Source organism: Electrophorus electricus, chromosome 20 (genome assembly GCF_041902795.1).
Source record: "Electrophorus electricus isolate QZ-2024a chromosome 20, ASM4190279v1, whole genome shotgun sequence".
NCBI classification, from domain to species: domain Eukaryota; kingdom Metazoa; phylum Chordata; class Actinopteri; order Gymnotiformes; family Gymnotidae; genus Electrophorus; species Electrophorus electricus.
The window spans coordinates 8,502,501-8,525,413 of NC_137516.1; the positions used below are offsets into that span (position 1 = coordinate 8,502,501).

At 36.6% G+C, this 22,913-nt stretch overlaps 2 protein-coding genes across 2 annotated transcripts in view; one reads left to right on the top strand and one right to left on the bottom strand.

The window, feature by feature from the left end:
• LOC113578881 (guanine nucleotide-binding protein G(s) subunit alpha) overlaps positions 1 to 286 on the bottom strand; it is a 49,601-nt gene extending 49,315 nt beyond the window's left edge. The window contains exon 1 of the mRNA XM_035536059.2: positions 1 to 286. This exon is cut by the window's left edge and continues 1,076 nt beyond it. The gene's annotated coding sequence lies outside the window, so the exon portion shown is untranslated.
• si:dkey-11f4.7 (piezo-type mechanosensitive ion channel component 2) overlaps positions 1 to 22,913 on the top strand; it is a 51,889-nt gene that overhangs the window by 923 nt on the left and 28,053 nt on the right. The window contains 13 exon segments of the mRNA XM_081703840.1: positions 231 to 379; positions 11,294 to 11,447; positions 11,867 to 12,071; positions 14,850 to 15,063; positions 15,261 to 15,426; positions 16,046 to 16,147; positions 16,802 to 16,931; positions 17,045 to 17,199; positions 18,226 to 18,489; positions 19,509 to 19,635; positions 20,562 to 20,743; positions 21,598 to 21,746; positions 22,465 to 22,632. Coding sequence (XP_081559966.1) covers positions 231 to 379; positions 11,294 to 11,447; positions 11,867 to 12,071; positions 14,850 to 15,063; positions 15,261 to 15,426; positions 16,046 to 16,147; positions 16,802 to 16,931; positions 17,045 to 17,199; positions 18,226 to 18,489; positions 19,509 to 19,635; positions 20,562 to 20,743; positions 21,598 to 21,746; positions 22,465 to 22,632 — 2,165 coding nt within the window.

Genomic DNA, 22,913 nt, shown 5'->3' on the forward strand with positions numbered 1-22,913 from the left:
TCCTTCGGCTTTTCCCCACGTCTTGCAGCGACTAGCTCGTCCACTGACAGTCTTAGCTAGCTTGGTATGCTTTAAGGATTCGACTGGCGGGTTCACGCACGTGCATGAAGTCTGTGAAGAGAACGCCGTTTCTCACATTCCTCCACTCCTACACGAAACTCCTTTGGCAAGCCGCTGATGTGTTATGTCGGCAAAAGTCTTTATTTTTACGATACTTTCTCCTTCTCCAGGACCAGGGCAGTGAGACATCCAGCACTGAAGAGGTGGGGTGGGGCAAACAGCTCTCACTGAACCCTGGGAACGGACAGGATCACATGATTGCCGAGGACGTCAGCGTTCTGAAATTCTGCAGAGGAGGCGCCCTCTTCGACGGTGACCGGCATGAATTATGAACGCAGTGGACTAATCCCAGTGGACAGTTCTCTTTCGTAGGTGTTATTAAAGTCAACAGTATTTCTTCATTAAATGTGCATTAGTCGATTTCCCCCTTTCCTTACTAATTCAAATAAACTGTGAAATATGTAGTACATAACATAAATATTATTTTAGCAATGGGTCATGGGACGGAATCTTGTTTTGTGTTTACACTGACCTCCTTTCAGTAACTTTATGAGGCACTCCTCAACCCCCTATTACTGGCCAAACGCCACCAAGAATAATTTGAAGAGTCCTTTTATTAGCATGATTAGATAAGAAGTCTCTCTAAAAAAGAGAGAGAAAAACGTAATATCATCAATTGCCAAAGAGAATAAATTAATTATTTGCCGGGGAAAGCATACAAACACGTGGGTCACATTTCTAACAACTTATTAAATAACGAAGTATTATTAATAAACAGATTACCTCATAATGCATGTGAAGTCATGACAGAAAACTTTGGTAATACTAGGAATCTAACTGAACTGCGCTAGACACCTAGATTTTAGAGACGTGCTTTAAGTTCATTGCCGCGATTGGAAGGCGGATCCAAAGAAGAGTGGATTAAAAAAATGTCCCAGTGTTGTTGTGTTCACATACTTAACCGCTAGAGGTGGTGTTTCTTGAATATTTGCTAATGCACCTTTAAGGTCAGCATTACAGGGCTGAATCACTCTGTTTTGTAAGTTAATTAACAATTTTCACAAGAAAAACTCGTTGACCCAATTTACATTTTCTTTTCTTTTGGAATACGTGAGTAAACAATCTCTGACATAACTGTCTTCATCAAATACAAAATTATGTATAACAATTTTAGTTGCTTCTGACAAATTTCCTATCACAATGCATTTTTATTTGTTTGTTTGGCCATATGTTTTATTAATGAATTGCTTCTATCATTATCTTTATGTTAAAGATAGGTAGACAACATATGTACACTATCACAAAATACAACACAATGGACAGAGAAAGGAACAGCACCAAGCTGCAACTTACCTTATGCATAACTAGTTCAAGATCAAGCTAAGCACTCATTATCAAGTGGTGACAGCTGAGGCCAGATGATTGAATTTGAATTTGTGCACACAGTAACTAAAGCAGTCAACAATTAATTTAGATATAATTCATAGAAACATTTCCTATGTAGGACTACAGCTATGCATAAGAGATAATCCTAGTGCCAGGAAGAACATGCTGTGTATTATTGTGAGAAGCATGGTAAACAGTTGTATATTTTCTGCAAAGTATGCGTTATTGTGTGAGGATAATGTCTGATACTTATCAAAGCCTTTTCATGCTAGGATACGCAGATAGCTGTGCTGTGGCAGCCAACAAAGCATTCCATTGTGTTGCAGATAGCTCAGGAGCCATGGCAGTGTGAATAGCCTAGTACAGCCCACGTCGGAAGTGGACTCATGTTGAGATTGGAGAGCACTGTATTGTGCTTTTGTCCTATCCACAGCTGTAGTTTTGTGCCATGAGAGTTCAGGGCGACAGTTGCTTATGTGGACAGGAGTTTATATAGTGTGTCCTGCTGTCTTTGACAAGACATGAGACCCAGTATTTGGAGGCAGCAGTTGTAGGGGTGATATACTCCTCCTTTTCCAAAGCAAAAGTTAATTTCAGTTTTATGATTATCTAGCTTCAGCAAGCAGGGCCATGCTTGAAAACTGGGTCAAGTATAAAGTTGATATGAACCCTCAGTTACTGTGGGAAATGTTTTAGATGAGAGTATCATATTGTTAAGTTTTTATTCTCATAGTAAAAAAAAGTAATTACATAAATCCTGCGATTTATTCTGGGTAGTTTTGTAATGTTTAGTTTATTTTTTGTACCAGCTATTTCCATTTTGAGGTGCATGGATGCTTTGTGGCCACCAGATGGGGCCATAGCCCAGTCATTAACCAGTACAAGATAACATGAAGTAAAACCAAAACGCAAAGCAGGGAACAAGTAAAGGCTCAGCACAGGGAATCGAATTTTATGGACTGCAGAGCTTTACAAATGTACTCTAGTGGCTAGTGGACTTTGCTAAGCACTTAACCTCTATTTCCCTTAAAGATTTGTGGTAAGTTGGCTGAAAAGAGTGGCAAACATTTTTCTTCACTCTTTAAATATTTTTGTGTTAGATATTGCAGTATTTACATTGGAGTAATCATATATATTTATTTTTTATGACACCAGTTTACATATTTTCATTTTTCCATAAAAAGAGACTAGTTTTATGCATACAAGCATTCTAACATGTATTTATGCAGAATAGGGAAGCACAGTGAATGTGCAGTGAGTTTGTAGTGAATGTGCAGTGACTGCCATATTAGTTTAAGGCCCTCAATTAATGTGTATTAAAGAAAAGAGATGAGAACAGTATTATCAAATATAAATTGCAAGAATCATGTAGAAAGAATCCCTTAGTATCTTACATTTTTCAAACTATTCAGATTTCTGATTTCATGTGTTACGACATTTAATATCTACTACATGCAGTTCAAAAGGAGCTGCAAAATTAGAGCGATTAGGCATTATGTCCTGTAAGCATTAGTAATGTTTCACAGAACACTAAAAAAGGATAAAATGTCTATTAAAAAACCTGGCGCAACACAACTCACATGTATTTGTATAATGCTTTTTAGAACATATGTTGGGACAAAGTAGCTGTGAAGAACTCATATATACAGAGAATCCAGGTCCAGGCCCCTAATGAGAAGGTCAAGCCAACAGTGGTGAAAAGAAAAACCTTGGAAGAAACCTTGAGAGGAACTAAGGCTCAGAAGTGGAACCCATCATTCTCTGGTCAACACCTGATGGCAAACCAATAATGTAATGAATGCATTTGCTTTTGCTTTAAGTCACTAAAAACATTTATTGTTTACATGCCTTAAGAAATGACTTGGCGAAGCTACTGGCATATTATACAGTGAGAACTGCAGAGTTCACTCAGTAAACAGCTAAAGCCAAATCACCTCAAATGGCCAAATGTAGCCAAAACTACAGTACTTTAAAATTGGTACAATTCTACTATTGCCAAAGTTAGCATTACATAAATAAGTAAATCATTTTTGTGGATTCCAGCTCTTCTGTTTTTGGGATTTTTTTTTTGGGGGGGGGGGGGAATAAGAGGGTCACTTTCCTTTTAATACTAGCATTCAGCTGGTGCATAAAAGGTTGACATTCACACAAACCAAAGGAACTGCATGGAGGTTTGTTGGGTGAAATACAAATAAAGAAGCTACACGAAACTAAAATTAGCTGGAGAAGTAAAGTTATTGAAACAGTTACAGTTAAAATTTAAAGCTTTAGCTTTTAGACCATTTAAATGCTTTTCCTCCATTAAACAAGTTTAAAAGACTTTTAAAATAAATTCAAGAAACAATTTCAATTCAAACAAGATTTCATTGTTTATAGTGTAGTCATGCTGTTCAGCTTTGTAATGACATTAAATCTTCATAAATCCGTGAGCTGATACATTCCTTCAATACTCTGGTTTCTTAATTCTTTTAATTATGTTAGACAACGGTTCCCCACTTTAATCCATATATAGTACCTGGACGTTTGTTGCTCTCTGAGGTGAAACATTGTCTGCACATTTGCACAAGAGCTCTCTGCTGCTATTAGAGCTCCAGGCGTCACTGGATAACGGCCCAGCCTCCATGAATATTATATTCGCTTCCTCCTATAAAAATGAGAGCAGCATGAAGAACTGTACAGAAACCAGTGCGTTTAGTTTTGGATTCTAACATTATTTTATTTTTTAATCAGAGTTGTGTGTGCATAATGCTCTCCTGAGGACATTTGATCTTATAAGGATTTGTTGTATCTGAGGAGTTTTTCCTACAGCTCTAGACTCTAAGAAATCAGCAATTTTGTGGTCCTTGGGCTAAACATGACAGGCGATATTGTAGTAGGGATGATCTATAACTTACTACTACCTCTTATTTTACTAGCAGGTAGGTCACATACCAGATTCTACTCTTTAATTAATTTTTTATTTTTTAAGAATCTTTAGGAGAAAAAAAGAGGCTGGCAATGGCAATGATATTGACTGGTAGTGTTATAAGTAGTGAGCAAATTACAGTATAGAGTTAGCTACTGTAGAATCTATTACTAATGTTCATATATAGTTTTACACTTAATGCATGTCCTTTGTTAATTTTATTCTCTTGGGTACTATATATTTAGAAATATATTCAAAATATAAATTACATTCTCCTACATTCTCCTACATATAAATTACATTCTCCTACATATCTCCTACAAATCTTCAGAGGTCAGATGCTTCATGGGGCTTTTATGGCTTTTAGTGTTCCTTGTTTGTTTGTTGGGCAAAACCCACAATAACAGATAAAAATAGAGCACTTTTATGGACGAAACATTTTTACTTAACATTAAATTATCTAATTAACTGAAAGTATTTTGTAATTATACTGTTGAATACCTGACAAATTTCAGGATTGTAATTTAGATGGATTGTAAATAAACAAGCCTAGATTTATTAGCTTGAGTAGAAGTGAAAAAAAGTGAAAGTCTATTTTTTGATATAGTCACTATAGATCTATGTCACTTAATTGTTTTATTTTGCATTTAGGAGAATGACCTTTAAAGACCTTATGGAGTGTCATTTTAAGATCATTTTACCAGAAGTGTTGGAAAGCCAAGGTGTTCCCATCCTCTTCTGGAATGCTGATGTGTTAAAAACAAAAGGTTTTTATATAAAAGTATTGGTTTTAGTATAGTGCTTAAAGAGCAAATGAGGATGCTGAAGAAGACTGCAATTTGGCATCAAAACAGATGTACTTACATAAATCACACTGTAAGGTCACATTTCACTTGTGGTGAAGTTTTTAACCTGCACAATGTGTTTCCACAGCAATAGCATTTCGATATAATGGGCTCTCTGTGGTGTACCTCCTGTTTCTGCTGACCTTACCCCTACTACCCTGTCCAACTCTGGCCACCATGAAGGGTGAGTGATCATGTGTTCGTCGGTCCAGTTTAAAAATATCACATGTAAAATGACAAAGAAGACAATGTATTGTCCAAAGCATCACACATACTCAACATGTTTTGCTTTGGATAGATGGTCCTTTCAAAGGTATCAGTAAAGTTATGATTATAGTAATGATGACATTTGAACGGTGTACTTTCTTTAAATCTGAAAGATTTCTTTAGATCTGAAATGCAACTATAAGATCATATCATCTGGGTTAAATAAATCCATGTACTATATTTATTCTAGTTTATTCAGTCCTAGTACAGCTACATTACATTTGCACCAGAATCCATGTACATTTACTGTAAATATACTGGATATCAGTTAAAAGATCTTAAGTTGCTGATGGCAGTGCTACAAGTAGATACATTTGATATATGCTTGTTCTTAATATGTATATATTTTTTTTTATCTTGCATAGTTATATTGAGCTCAAAACTGCAAAGATTCTAATTAAGGTGGTTCAGATTTTTGTATTCACTGGGGTAATCAGTAAGCAATGCTCTCTACTAGTCAATACTTGCCATTAAATTAAAGAAGTGCGCTCTGCTATTATGTACTTTGTAAAGAGGCAAGTCCATTGTGGTCTCATCAATATTGCATTACAGTGTAATTATAGATGAGAATTAAGAGTTGTGGTGTCAGCGTACCCAGGATGGTGAGATCAGCTTTAATCATTCAAAGCTATTTTCTCAGTGCACTATGTATCCACATGCCAATCTCTATTTTCACTCTTTTAAATATTTCCTTCTCTTTCATATTTCTATTTGTAAGGGGCTTTTCAACTCTTTGGTGCAAGAGCTTAATATGCTTACAGTTAATCATAACCCTTTACCCCAGTAACACAAAGAATGTTTTAAGTAAATGATCCATATTGTGTAAAAACATATTTTCCTCCTGGAAGCCATCAAAAAATTGCCAGTGTCAGAATACTCATACTTCCTGTTATTATGGAAAGTGTGCAGATGCAGATACACATGCACACGCATACACGCACCCACACCCACCCACCCACACACACACACACACACACACGCACACACATACACACACACACACACACACACACGAACGCACACACAAACATTTCACCATCCACTCTAATATTTTCTGATATTCTCACTTCTGGTAAAAGACACAAAGAGAATTCTGGTAAAAGACAGAAAGACTGTGAACAATGTTCACATTTGTAATATATTCTCTTATATCCTCTATTACTATCTATCCAGTTTTCCTTTCCCAGCTCTTCTCTCTCTGTGTCATTTATACACACACACACACACACACACACACACACACACACACACACACACACAAAAACCACACGAATGCATGCATGCAATCTTTGGCTGATTAAACATCATTATAATTGAGATGCATTGACCAGGGTTTTAGTGGAGAAATGTTTTAAAGCTTTTAGTGAAAATCCGGTTATCGGAAAAACATTTGCTGTTTCAGCTAATGCTTTATATGAATAGTATTGGTTTTCTGCTAAACAAACAAAAGCAAAACACTTTTCACAGTAGCAACAGTGCTCCACTGCACATACACTTGGGATACTTTTCTCTCTATTTTGTGTTCAGATGACTATACAAAAATAAATGCAATCAGTGCCCAATTAAGCCCAGTAGAATTTTGGGAAGTGTTTAATATGGAAGACATTCAGTTTAAGATTGAATAATAAATGGTTATTACAAATACAATTAGGGATGTGCAAGTGTACAAGGGCTCTTAAACTAAATGTTATGGACAGAAAAAACAAACATAAACTTATATCAAGGTGAAGGCAAACTGAAGGATTGAAAAAGGAAAACAATTAAATTATCTAAAGTACAGTGGAAGTATTGTCATAATTTAGAGATGCATAGCTATATCTGGACATGGTTCAGCAGTCTTTAATGGTGACATTAAGTATATACAGAAAGATCATGTTTGCATTAGAACATTTCTCCAGAGTCACTGATTGGTTATTTGCCTTGTAACAAGGCAATTCACTAAAATACATAGCAAAGACAGTGTGATCTTACTAAAAATTCATAACAATAATTTAATTTGAAAGAGATGAAAGCTGAATTCTATACAAATGAATTCATAAGACATTTTATGAATGTGCTGTTTGACAATAGCTCTAAACACAAGCATTTGTAACATTTCATTAGTTCATGTAAGTTAAGAGTTTGCAGTTGTGACATTGTGTTGGCAAAGAGAAAGAAATGTGTCAAACCTACCCAAGTCAATGTTTAGAACACTGAACATCTCAAACACTGTAGTGACACTGATGTGATTGTGGCATGAGTAGTGGATGTTGCACTGGTTTGAAGTTAAAAGGTACAGTAATACTGAACTGTTTCTATATTTGTAACTATCACTCCATTAAGAATCCCAAAAATAACAGGGTCATTTGGGCTATAGACTATAAATATTAACCTACAATGTGTAGTATTTAAGCAGGATATAGCAAACAGAGATTTTACAGTGAATATGTGAATGTATTTTGACTGAAAACAAAATGTAAATAATCTGCATACATTTACATTTTGCATTATTTTGATTTTTTAACTTGAAATAATGTTTCATCTCAAGATCATTTCAGATTTACAATATATTAACAAAGAATTATTAAAGATCTAAGTGGAGTTATGCTCATCAAAAGAGAGGCTGTAGGAATGTGTTTTTACTGGGCTGAGGAACACAAGTTGTAAAAATTAGGTATCAGATGTTTTCTTATGCAGAAAGTTCATTACAAAAGGCAATTATACATTTATTAACATTAACTTATAATCCTAATGAAATTATTATGGGCCCCAGAAAGTCATTTTGGGCCTCAGAAAGATTCGATAAACATTGTAAAATTAATAGCAATATTTAATAGATATGCTTTATGAGATCGGGGATCATTACACTTTAAAGGAGGGACTGTTACACTTATAGCAAAGTCTTTTTAGTCCAACTAAGTTTTGTGATCATATTTGTACTGTAATACAATATCTGGCAATATTTAAAAATGTGTTTTAATGACTTACAACTGTAATTATTCTAAAGAAATGTAAGTAGTCCACAGAATAAACAAACAAACAAAATATCGAATTTGCAGTAAATATATTTTGTTTCTGCAAGTGGGCACACAGATCTAAAAACCATTATAAAATAGGCATCAAAACCATTGTCTGGAAAGCTGCTTTGTCAAACTTTCTGCAGTAAATACAAATAAACTATACAAATATACACTATACAAATAAAACTGAATAGAATTGAAAATCCACTGTTGAAAGCTAAACATAACTGACCGAATTAAAAGCCAGTATTACCATTCAATATTTTCAACAAACATTGTCTAGTAAATTTTTCTGGAACTATGAACTATGCCCTATTAAGGCCCATATTTCAGAAGAGTGAAGTTTTATATTTACTGAAGTGCTGATTCAGGGTTAGAAGCTACTTTCTGCAGCTCACACTAGTTGGATATGACAGTATAGGCTTGACCACATCCTGGAACTGTAAGCATAAAGTCCATGAGTCTAGTAGCATGGCTGCATTTTTGGCTCAGGTCACATAATCATGGGCCATTAAGCTCTCTGCACAGAGAGACAGAGACTCGTAAACTAATTAAAACCTGATTTAGTGACCCACAGGGGATTTCATTGAACATGCTCAGGATTCTTTACATGAAGCAAAAGCATAAGGGAAATGGGGAATTGTGTTCTCTTTTGTTTTGTCCTTTTTATGTGGTGGTATATGCAGTGTCTACTAAATACATGATACTGTGTGTGTGTGTGTGTGTGTGTGTGTGTGTATGTGTGTGTGTGTGTGTGTGTGTGTGTGTGTGTGTGTGTGTGTGTGTGTGTGTGTGTGTTTTCTCCAGGTACAACAGGAAAGTTCATTCTGACTGTTTGCTCCACAGGTGTAATGTTTCTGGCTTTACAATGTGGGATACAGGTCACCTTTGCATATGTTCCTAAAGAAAGTGAGATCATGTTCTCTTTGTGTCTCAAATTTTCATCTTTGGGCAGCTGAAGATAAAAGCAGCAGAATCATTTTGCATCATGACATAACCATATTATGTACATAACAAGCCAGACATGTCTAATCACTAATTAAGTTCTACAAGTGTATAAACATGATAAATGTTTGTGAGCCTTCCTTATACACTAGATAAGCAGTAAACAATTGTGACTTAATTCAATAGCCATTTTCTTGCAAAATAGCATAGTGGCATATTGTATTGATCTTAATTGCTTTACATGGAAATTTTAAAGAAGCCATCAGAGCACTCATTCAAGAGATGCTGAATCTTAGGTCCAGTAAACCTCATTTAAAAATCTGCATCAGTCAGGACAAAACAAATTTACTGATTTTCAACCATTACTTTTTCATGCTTGTTGTTCCCATCATTTATAATCACAACACTTATAATAACAACATTTATAATAGCGTAACCCCCACAGAGGACCGTAACACTGAGAAACCTGCCCATCTTCTGTTTCATCTGTTTCTTGTTGGCCTTAAACACTGTCCACAGTGCCAGCCAGTGTTACACAACAATCCTCTGGGATTGATAGACAGTTCCCATTTTTGCTGTATTTTACCTCCTAACACACATGAACCAAGAAGAAAATCAAATGTGTTACTAAAGCCTACTGTTGATCAATACATGATGTGAACAACTATAAAACACACAAAGACATGTAGATATACTGTGGCTTTGCTGCTTATCTGAGCTTTTGAAGGTTCAAACATTTCATTGACAGAGTTGTGTTGTACATGATCATAAATGATTGGACACAACAGGTATGGGTTAAAAACAGTGTACCAGTAGTGCACCTACCATTCAAGAGTTTGGGGCTCTTTACTCTATAGAAGTGTACTGGCACACTTCTCACTGTGTATTATGCCTTACCCTATTAATCACCATCTTCCACATACAGTCAAATAATAATGACAGGTTTCACAAAATGGCAGCAAACTTCATTAATATTGCTGAATTAACTTATTAACAATATTTTAACACATTAAATTTTCTTTCTGCTTTTCTTTTAGTGAGTGGTCCATGGGAGAATATTCTATATCATCTTGGTATTGTGAGGTACAAAAATAATTCTCTACCACAAATAGTAGAATTTACAGACAAATTGTAATTTGACATGGTATACCCAATTCACCCTCAAATGTAAACCAAACCATGTCTACAAAATTTGCTTTCAAGTTCTTTCCTTCCATTTAGCTTGATTTAGTTATCAAGGCAATCTTCAATTTAGACTTTCAGTTTTTACCTTAAACTAAAGGCCCGGATACACTACACAAGTTTTACTCCAACACAATGACTGAATATTGTTTGGAAAGAAATCTCATTCAAAGGTCATGTCTGATGATGTGAAAAGACAATGTTTTGTCTTTGTTTTGTCTTTGTCATGCTTAACAGTGTTATTCAAGGTTTGGAATTTACAAAAGAACCAGGATCAGTGTTACACAAATTATACTCATTTCCCCTACCATGGATGTTGCTTTGAATTAACAGCTGTTTTAGAGGATAGAACAGTCCACTAATAACAGATTATCTTATTGGATGCCTTACTGTTTCCTTGATTCTTTTTTGAGTAATTATAGTTCTGTATAGTTCAGAATTATGTTCTGTATATCATGAATAGCTAAATCAAATATGTTGTGTTTAGGTGTATTATATTACAGTTATAATTATAATTGTGTAATTCTATTAGAATTTTTGGTTTTAGGTCTCATTTTGAATATTATAAATATGTCATGGTAGCTTAATTTTTAGTGTAGCCCTAGGACTGCTAGATTATATTCTATGTAGGGAAGGCATGAAAAGTTGTCATCATCATTAATCACAATCTCAGTTCTGCAGTGCTTTATTTCTAACACCCATAGGTTTAGTGATGTAGATGCTTGGAACATATTTCGTCTCCTGGTGCCAGACTTTGGTCTGTTCCTGTCAACATTATTTATCCTGCGTTTGAATAACAAACTACTGCAACCACCTGTTCGTACCAGTGAGCAGTGCTTTGAGCCCTCTGACATTGAGGTAATGCATCATACGTGGTCATTTTTATTAATTAAATAACAAGTGCATACATAGAATATAGCTTATACACCAAACCTGCTCTCAAACCCAGGTTTTTCAGGTGGTAAATGTGTGCTCTGACAATTAAACCATGTGTGCTCTGACAATTAAACCATATGTCTACTTGAAATTAATAGCCTGTCGTATTTAAAAAAACATTTCCTGGCCAAAATTTTTCATACATTTTTAGGACTTTAAATGCCATATTCTGATAATCAAAGTTTCCAATGGTTTATGGTGTACATTACCTCTAAGGTTAACTTTAAAATAAAAAATCTTAAGATTTCCTAGATATAAATGGAATGGTTTTGTTTTAAAATGGCATTTAGGGATTTTTTTCACTCAGCTTCTCATATTGCCAGTGTTATTTGGTCCTTCAGGATGGTGAAGCTTGTGACTCAGAATATGAGGAGGAGAGCGAGGGGTCATCCTCAGACAGCTCTGAGAGGAGCACAGCGCCACCTGTGGGTCCTTCTCAGTGTGTGCAGAAGCTAACAGTCTTGGCAGCTGGTCTACACCTGCTCCTCTCCACTGTTATCAGCACAACTGGAAAAGTCGTGGTGACCATACTTCTGGGTCTGGCAGGTATTTACATATAAGAAAATAAAACATTCATCCATGTATGTAAAACAATAAACAACAGAAACATATGTAATAAAAAGAAAACAGAAAAAAGGAATAAAAATTAATATAGTTCAAAGTTCAAAGTTTATTTGTCACGTACTTAGTCATGCATAGTATAATTGGCAGTGAAATGCTTTTTGTAACTGCTCTGTCCATGGCTGAGGAGAGATACAGGGAAATGGAATGTGGTTTAATGAATAAATAAATATGTTAAGATGAATGAAGAGGGGCTGTATACTATGCATATATACAATGTACAATTTCCAGTTTTTGCAATTTACAATTTACAGGGTTTTAAAAAAAAAAATGATGTTTTAATGATGTTATTGTGGACATCATACGTAGTTCCATCAATTCCATCTGTTGCCCTGATTCAGGGCCCATATGGCCTGCAGGAAGAAGCTCCTCTTCAGTCTCTCTGTCTTGGTCTTGAGGGAACAAAAGTGCTTCTCTTACCTCAACAGAGAAAAGAGCCTATTGTTGGGATGGGTGGGGTCCTTCACAATCCTCCTGGCCTTGGTCTGGCATCGGTTGTAGTAGATGGTCTGCAGGTCAGGAAGTTCCGTATGAGTGATGTGCTCTGCTGAATGCACCATCCTCTGGAGAGCTTGTCTGTCCTGCTTGGTGCAGTTCCCAAATATGACTGTGATGTTCCCCTTGAGGATGCTCTTGATAGTGCAGGTGTAGAAGTTCCGCAGCACCTTGGAGGGCAGTTTGAAGTCTCTTAGGCATCTGAGGTGGTAAAGACGCTGACGAGCCTTCTTTGCCAGGGAGTTGGTGTGGCGGGACCAGGACAGGTCCTGTGAGATGTGAACTCCAAGGTACCTGAAACTGTCTACTATTGGTTCTGTTGATCCTGACAGGTTGGGAGTGCCGCTCCTGCTTCTGGCTGCAGTCCACAATCAGCTCCTTTGTCTTGCTGACATTTAGGAGTAGATTATTTTCCTGACACCAGTTCTCCGGTGTTTAATCTCCTCCAGATAGGCCCTCTCATTGTTGTCCGAGATCCGGCCCATGACGATGGTATCGTCAGCAAACTTGACAATGGTGGTAGAGCTGGAAGTGGCTACGCAGTTGTAGGTGTACAGTGAGTAGAGCAGGGGGCTTAGGACACAACCCTGGAGAGCTCCAGTGCTGAGGATAAGGGTGGATGAGACACGATTGCCCACCCATACTGATTGTGATCTGCCTCTTAGGAAGTTGGAGATCCAGTCACACAGGGATGGATGCAGTCCTAGATCCTCCAACTTGGTAGTAAGTCTGGAGGGGATGATAATGTTAAATGCTGAACTGTAGTCGGCAAACAGCATTTTAACATAACTACCCCTCCCTTTGTCCAGGTGGGTCAGTGTGGTGTGGATCAGATGTGCAATTGCGTCATCAGTGGAGTGGTTGAGGCGGTATGCAAACTGCAGTGGGTCCATGGAGGCTGGCAGTGAAGAGGTGATGAAGTCTCTGACCAGCTTTTCAAAGCACTTCATCACTACCAATGTGAGGGCAACAGGGTGGTAGTCGTTGAGATAGGGTTGCCGAGGTTTCTTTGGGACAGGGACGATGGTGGACCCTTTGAAGCAGGATGGGACGATACCATGTGTCAGGGAGAGGTTAAAGATGTCAGTGAATGCCGGAGCTAGGTGGTCTGCGCAGGCTTTGAGGACTCTCCCGCAGATGCCGTCTCATCCCGCCACCTTCCTGGTATTCACTCTTTTAAACACTCCTCACATCATTCTCCGTGATGATGAGAGGGCGCTGTCCTCTGGTGGGCTCTGCGCATGCGCTGTTGACTGCACTGATAGCACCATTTGCATTGTTAGCGCTAGTGCTGTTAGCATTAGCGCTGCTAGATGCAGCCTCGAAGCAAGAGAAGAATGTATTTAGCTCCTTCGCCAGAGACTCATCAGCACTCATCAGTCTGGGGGGTGGGCTCCTGTACTCCGTGATCGTCCGTAGTCCCTGCCACAGGGATCTAGAGGCACTCTGCTGGAACTGTGACTCCCGTAGCACCGCTTTGCTTAGAGTGACAATAAAACCAAATAAAATAAATAAAATAAGGTTTAAAAAATGTAAATGTTTTCAAATGCATTTGAAAACGAATAAATGAAGGTGTCTGCCAATTATGAATTTCTAAGGCATACCAAATTTTAGGAGTACCAGTCTTTTCATGTTTTATTAATAAAGCACTTGATGATCTCAAAGCACGATTTGGAATATATTCCATCAGGCTTTCCAAAATGTATGTAGGTGGTAATCCATAACAACATTTAAAAACCAGTAAAATAATTTTAATACCCATTTTAAAGGCAACCAGTACAATGAAGCAAACTATGTGTTGTATGTTCTCTTTTTTTGTACGTTACATACTCTGGCTGCAATATTCTGAATAAGTTGCAGTCTGTCAGTTGTGGCTTTTGGTTATTAAGTGAATAATGCATTACAGTATTCCAGTCAGGAATAAACAATAACATTAATCAGCTGCTCTGCATCTTGCAATTTGTTATTGCAGTTTATAAAAAATAACAAAATCATTGGCAGCTGATGAAGTGAATACTTAGCTAACAAGCGAATGCTTAGTTCTATTTGTGTTGATTAATGTAAAAACACACAATAGTGATCTGAGACTCCAGACTTATGTGCTGCATAATCTGATGCATACACACATTGGCCTTTGATAAGCACACAGACTCGAGCTTTGCACTTGTGTCCTGCCCCTTAACACTTGTTAATGTGTGTGTTTTACAGGTATAACTCTGCCATCCTTGACATCAGCGTTGTATTTAGGGACATTCTTGAGCCTCGTGTGGTGTTGGATATTGGATTACTCTATTGATATGCTGCGTTTCAACACTTTGGGTCTAATGATGACCATATTCAGTGCCGGACACATCCTCGTGCTCTACCTATATCAGCTGCCTCTGTTCCAGCTACTTGTGCCTCCTCAGGACATTTATGCCAGGTAGACCCACAGAGTCTATGCAGTGTTAAAAGGTCTGAACCTATAATTTCTATTTAAAACAGTGTTAAGGTATGAAAGGGGTACAACAGTAAAAATGTGCAAGCCCTTTTTCTTCTGCACTCTATTGTTAAATTGTCTTAAACGGTGTAAAATTGTCTAAAAATGTTGAATTATTTATTTCTTCCTTTCTTTCTCAGACTATTTGGTATAACTGCATACATCCACACAAACACATCTGAGCCATATAATCTGGGTCTGCAGACACATGTGACCTGGCCTATGATAATAAACCCTCTGATACTCCTGGTTCTCTATTATACATTGGTGGCTCTTCTACAAAAAAGGATTCCTACAACTGAGGAGGTATGTCATTTGTATTAATTCAAGGAACCAACAAAAGAATAGTGGCCAGTTAAAGCATGCAGACCTAACTGAGGTGTAACTACAGACTGTATATTAATAGACAGCATGACAACATAGTCATCACTCACTCGTAGACAGACATATGGGTTCATATGTCTAAATGCTGATCACAGGTCCTCAGAGGTTATCATTAGATCCTGTGGTGCAGGGAGTTGTTTGATCTTTAGACAAACCAAGCTAGAGAAGCTGTATGATGAATCATGATGAGTATTTCAGAATGAAAGATTCCATACACATACACATTGTCCTGTCCGCTCCAAGCATTGGAACAAAGGCATAGTGGTGCACAAGGCAATGCTGCGTTGCTGTGCAGTTGGCACAGGGCAGTTGTAAATACTTTGTTAGTCACTAACTGACATTATATTTGCCCTGTGTACTTAAATGTTCTTCTGTGATCTTGGACCTGGCAGCTAGAGAGCTTGTTTTATTCAAATTTGAATGAAAAAATAGCTTGGTGTGAGATAATGTCATGATAGGTCTGTGGTCAATGTTTGCTGCCGCTGAACTGTCAGTGTTTTAACTGCAATGATGTGATCTGAATATATTCATTCTGTGCAAGGACACCCGAGAAGAGATGCAGAGTCCTGCAAGAGACTCAAATATTCTGCCTGGTTTCTCCAAGATCGTAGATCGTAACTTTTTCTCACCTGGAAAGACTGAGGTGACATGGATTATATATCCTGTATGATACATACAACAATAAACATTTTATTTTATTTGTTTGCCTCCCTTATATAAAGAAATTATATATACAGAAAAAAATGATTCAGTAGCTACATCTTATTGACAACCTAAAGAAAGATTGAAAATATAAATATGCTGTACAGTGTCATAATGAGTTTTAGAGAATGGAAAACTGCACTCTTTCAAACTGCTAATTTTGTATTTCTAATCTAGGTGTTTACAACATTAGTCTGTGTTGTTGTGTTTACATAAAATTTAAGTTGCATATATCATATTCTGGAAGATCCTTGCTTTGACTGCTTTCTGTTTTCTGTTATTGCTATTTTTTGTAATGTTAAAAACTTTGAAAAAGAGCTGTATTGCACCAGGATGTTTATGAATGGAAGCTACACACTGGCAAAAGCAACAGGAACTACATGACAAAATGTCAGTTAGCTACCTTCATTTATTGTTTACAGATTTAAGATGACCGCCCTTTTAATAATTAAAACACATTTTAAATATTAATAATATAAGTTTAATCTAGCATAGTTTCCTGCTTCCTTTATGCATTATTGCAATATAGGAATAATCTGTGCTTCTGTTGTCTTCTGTCTTACAGTGATTGTAAATACTTCTTGTTATCTTCCAGGTTGTTGTTAAGCCAATAAATGGCACTTGGCAGGACTGTGAGTCCATTGAGTTGAACTCCCTGCTCTCGGACGTTGGCTACCCAAACTGCCTTACTCTGCCTGTGTATACCCCTGATGACTCCTCTTTTGGTAAGCCCTTCTGAAAGATTTGTTTAAAACTTGGCCTAGACATGATGCTCAAGGAAAAACATAACGTGTACTGGGAATGTGTTGAATGTGCTTTTCTTTGTGGTTATGTCCAGATTTTGTGGAAGTGAACTGTGGAGAAGAGAACTGTGAGACAGAGGATACGCTAGATGATGTTGAACCCTTAGTCTCTTCTCAACCCAGCTCTGTCACTCTGCTTGGTCAGACAATTATGAGACACAGCTATGTTAGCGCTCTCATCACCATGATGGTAAGCCTCCCTGCTCTTGTGGTTGTCTATGTGATAAGAGTGTGTGTGTGTGTGTGTGTGTGTGTGTGTGTGTGTGTGTGTGTGTGTGTGTGAGAGAGAGATTTAGACAGAGAGAGAGAGACTCTGTGTCATTTTGCAATGACAAAAGGTAAATCAAGATAAATTAATAAATCAATCAATAAAATAAATGTAAACTCTAGAAATGTACAATTCTATTAATATGAATTTATATATACAGTACACACAGTAGATTCAGAAAGTATTTTTGCATTTTGGAGTGCTTTGGAGAAGATCTCTATTTCTTATAAAGAGAGACAACATCTATTTCTTATTTATTTGGTTTAATGATTCAGCTGTTTCTGCTTCTCCAATTTAACATTTTTCCATTTTTTACTTGTATAAACCAAAGGTCATTAGCTGAAAAGAAATTTCTAAGTGACTCCTTCAATTTAATAGCTCACAAGCTGTTATTAGTTCTGACATTACAGGTTATGATAAATAATTCTAATGTCAGAGTTTCTTGAGAATACTTCATTAAAACGCTGTTGTGATCAGATACACATGGATTCTACAGTACTGGTCCTTATACTCTTTCTCTTCAGCTCTCATGTAATTGCGTTGTGAAAAGCAATAGCAAACAGTGCTTATAATAAACAATGCTTATAATTTATCCCAGAAGGTTTTCAAGTGCTACTTGATAGCTACTGTATTCCATCGGTACTGTTAAATAAATCGGTTAAAGGGAGTTTCTCAACTTTCAACTAATGATCAGACTTCTTTATATCCTTCCTGTGGTTATTAATACAAAAGTTAAATTTACATTTTCATTTTACATTTGCTTCAATCAAATTTAGATTTTTGAAATAAATAAATGATCAAATAAAACTTTCTTCTAGATTATTTTATATGTTGTGAGTTTTATTGGGATTAATTTATTAATTATTTAATGTATTCCTTTTCAAATTTGCTCTTTCCTGTGCTTGTCTAATCAAGGCCAATATTCTTTATGTTTCTGTATGTGTGCAGGTTTGGAGCATCACTTATAATTCTTGGTTTACATTTGCATTGCTGATGTGGTCCTGCGTGATTTGGATGTCAAGGGGGCGACGGAAGTACACCATGCTCAGTGCGCCGTTTCTTGCTGTATATGGCACCCTGCTGCTGGTAATGGGTTTTATCAGTGCTCTACATCTCCGTCATGATGAGCTTTTCCCCACTGTTCCTAAGACAGTTCTTGTTGACTTCGATCTCAGTGGTTATGAAACACCCTGTTTTCACCTTGGCGCAAAGGTAAGGGGACAGCTAACTAATGAAGTTATCACAAATAATGACAAATAATGAACACAAGATATGTTATAAGCAAAACACAAACCATATAAAATCTTTAATAAATACAGCTCCCAGTACAGTTGCTTTAGTGAAATTCTTTATTACTTTTTGCATGCTATAGCTATTCACTGTGGGATAAGTCTCTGAATCATATTCAGCCTAGATTATTTTTAAAATTCAATGATTTGCCAGTTTAGCAGTGTTTGTGACACTAGCCAACACATTCAACACAGGAAATATACCTGCTGTGGAATTAAAAACTGAAAGAAACTGAATAAACCACATGTTAACTGTGATCCAAAAATAATGGGACCTGAATTTCTGTCTTGTGTTTGACAAATGCAATGTCCTGCATGTGCATCTAATCTGTAAGAACTGAAAATTCTGTGAACTCCGCATTATAATTATTTTATTTTTCTAAAACCCACTTACACCTGCTTATTATTTCAACACTAAATTCTACTGCAATTCAAATTAATTTAAAATTCACATAAAGAGGTTTCCCAAGCTCAAACTAAAATCCCTATGGTGATATCTAAATATATCTTTGTTGGTTTGTTAAAGGAGCAGTCAGTCATTGTTGCACCATAAGGTAATGAAAAATATTAATAAAAGTGATTATTATTATTTTTTTAAATTCTATAAAGTGCTGCTCAATTAAGATGAAGAATCAAATAGGTTTGTAGACCTCAAGCTTATGCTCCATAGAGCATATCCTCCACATGGAGGTGGCCACATTTACAGAATCTCTGAAACATCCAGACTACTATGTGTCAGTTTAATGGCTTTCATAATGTGAAAATGAGTCATTGGAAAAACATGACTTATTGCTCCTTTACAGGAAAATTTACAGAGAAAAATCTACTAGAAAATGTTCCAACTTTTTGCCATGTTTTTAAACTAATTTTTATTATTTATTAATAGATATAACATATTTCATCCAAGCAATAACAATAGTTTCTGCAATTCTGTATTTATAGATGATTTATGCATTCAGTTTCTGGATGTTGTTACGACAGCAGTTGATTGAGAAACAAGAAGAACAACAGAAGAAAGAAGAGAGCCTTCATGAGGTCAAACTGAAAAGTATGACTTTTTTAGGCTTAGGTTAATCTTACTCTTCTGTGTACATATACAAAACGTGTCCTATGAATACCATTCTAAAGTAAATATTCTAATGTTAAGCAAAGCTTAGGTAATCAAGTTATTTTTGCAGTGAAGTCCTTTTTTTGACTATTCACAGAGCTGGCTGTTTGTATCTAAGCCCATAGTTTTGTTTTTATCCTGATAGAAAACAAAACGTGAATTTATCTGGTGCAGGAAATTCTGGATTATTTACAAAAACCCCAACAGTAGATTCATACATGCACGGTGGATTAATTTTGATTTCCCTTGCTTGTGCCATTATATTCAGCTCTGCTTGAGTAGCCTAGCAGACTGCGAGTATATGAAACTGTGACACTGTTCACTGCTAAATTTAATACTTAAGTTTAGTCTGAAATGTTAAATGAAAGTAACAATAACGAAACCGTACATAAAAGTGATCTAACTACAACAAAAGGAGCCAACGTATCACACAATCACCAACAAACCGTATTTCAAATGGAACAGGCTTATATAAGGAATAACATAATGACAAAACACCCCCAGGTGGTGTGGTAAATGAGGTAACATGCACCAACTGAGGGAGGTGTGGCACAAAAAAACAAACAAACAAAGGCACGTGTAACACAAGAGAAACAAAAACAAAAGCTATGTGCAAAGCCATCGCCGAATGACGTAGGCTAGGGTGGGGAGCACACATCCTGGATATTTAATTATTAATCTAAACTCAGATGTATATGCTCAGTTTTAAACATGCTCAGTCAACCAATTAAGCATGGACTACCACATGAGGCTGTCAAATTAGATTTCTGCACAAACTTCCCATTTAAAATTATGTCAGAAATGTTTATGTGTGTGTGTGTGTGTGTGTGTGTGTGTGTGTGTGTGTGTGTGTGTGTGTGTGTGTGTGTGTGTACATATCTGTTTAGCTAATGAGGGGGATTCATCTAGGATGGTGTCTATATTAGGGGCCTTTATTAAAGGCACTCTGGTGAAGTACTGGATCTTCTGCTGCTGCTTCATGTTTTTCATCATCAGTTTCTCCGGGAAAGTAGTCGTCTACAAAATTCTTTACATCTGTCTTTTCCTCTTCTGCATTTTTCTATACCAGGTGAGCTGATGACTCCTCTGTGTTGTACTTCCACCTCTTCCCCTGCTTAATCCTGGCCCTCACTACAGTATAATCGGGCTGATTGTAAAAGCCCATTCAACTCCAACAATTGCAAGAGGTTTTTGAAAAGAGGAAGTTCTATTGCATAACTCAGCGTATGTTATAAGAATAAACATAACCAACCTTATAAAGTTCCTTAATGCTGAAACAGCCTACCTTATCAGGCATCTACTGTTTGGCTAGCCTAATTTATGGTTTTACCCAGTAAACATGCAGAAGATCAGATACTTTACAGGGATTTGGTGTTGGGAATTGATTTAACTATAGCTGGTTCTTCACTCTTGTTAGTGAGTACTTAGTTTGAAGTTCAAGTTCGGTTTATTCATCACATACATAGTCATACACAGTATAACTCGCAGTGAAATATTAAGTATTTACTTAAGTATTTACTTTATGTAATGTCTGAAGGGCTAAGCTTCACATCAAGTTTAAAGTGTGCATCAATTTAAGGGATCTGAAGACTTTCTGAAGCCACTGTATATTAAGCTCATACTGCAATATAAAAAAAATCTTTGTTAACCCTATGTTCCCAAGTGTGTCATGTGATGAAAGGAAATTAAAATATCACTTATATATCTCTTATATTTTTTCAGGCTGTTCTGGAAATGCTCACAAGGATCATTCTCTTTCCTCATACACACACACACACACACACACACACACACATATATATATATATATATATATATAAACATCCTTTTTGTGAGCTCCCTGAAGAAGATCAGTGGAATTCCATCTCTGGTCGCAGCTCAGCATGGTGCAAATGCACTAAAATGCAACTTTCCCCTGTTTAGGTGCAGTATGAAGTATGGCGTGGTGTTTTGAAGTACTTCTGGGCTGTGGTGGTTGGTTACTCTATGCTGGTCTTGATCCTGATTTACATGTACCAGTTTAAGACTGTCTCTGGCCTGTTTCGTCAGATCATAGGCATATCAGAAGAAAGGTAAGTGGAGCAAGCATAATCTCACCATAGCAATCATTCAAACATCCTCTCTGTTACTGCGTATTCTGTATATGAATGCAAATAAAGATGCTCAGGAAGTGGCTAGTACTTCATGGAGCAAACTTCATGGAGGATGAAAATAAATAATCTTATACCTGTGTAACTTATTTTAAGAGCATTTAATTTTTTTTAAATGGAGTGTGTTTAATGACATTTAAAAGTATATTCCAGCATACTCAACATTATCTGTTGCATCTGTATGATATGGGAAACAAAAGAAAGCTTGTTGACTGGACTTTCAGTTGTGGTAGCCTAAAAGCATTTGGTGAACTCTATCAGTTTGCCAAAGGTTTTGTGGCATTCATGTGTGTCTTTACAGTAGATGGGACTTCACCTCACACATTACCATACAATCTTTTCTCTGGAAAAGTGATCCCATATCTGTAAGAATTATACTTTACAATGATTTTTGACTGAAGAATTCATGAAAGTGTTTTGCCAAAATTAGCAATACACAAATATTTATTGACTGCCCTAAACAACTGATCTTAAGCTGTCCTTAAGTGTATTTCAAGTCAGTGGGTTTTAGTTATTTTCTAAGTACAGGGAAATGTGTTGAAATAATTGTCCATGCTACAGATATGATATGATTGGGTTGCAAAAAGCTGGAGTATTCTTTTGATGCGTTTTTCATATTATATTTTTATGTTGGCATCAGGTTACGGGACCTGGGCTTGGAACAGTTTGACACAGTGGAGTTGTTTGCACAGATCTTACTTCCCGCTGCCTTCCTTTTGGCTTGCATCCTACAGCTACACTACTTTAACTGTGACTTCCTTTCTCTAACTGATCTACAAAATATATCTGTGTGTAATGGTGCTACCAGGTATGTTTAAAAGACACTCCTCCGACTTCCCAGTATATATCAGAGGTCTAAATAATGTTCTACAGAGAGGTTGATCCACAGTCCATATAGTTACAGTAACATGATTAATGGTAGGGACAGTTTTCCTTAGCACCAATCAACAGTAATAGTACTATGATGAGGTTTCAGATTAAATGTGTTTAGAGCTAAGTTATTGTAATTATCCAAAGAAATAAACTCATCAGCATCAAAATGGGAAACATAATTCCTATTTTCTAAAGACTAGAATAGCTGTTTTAAGT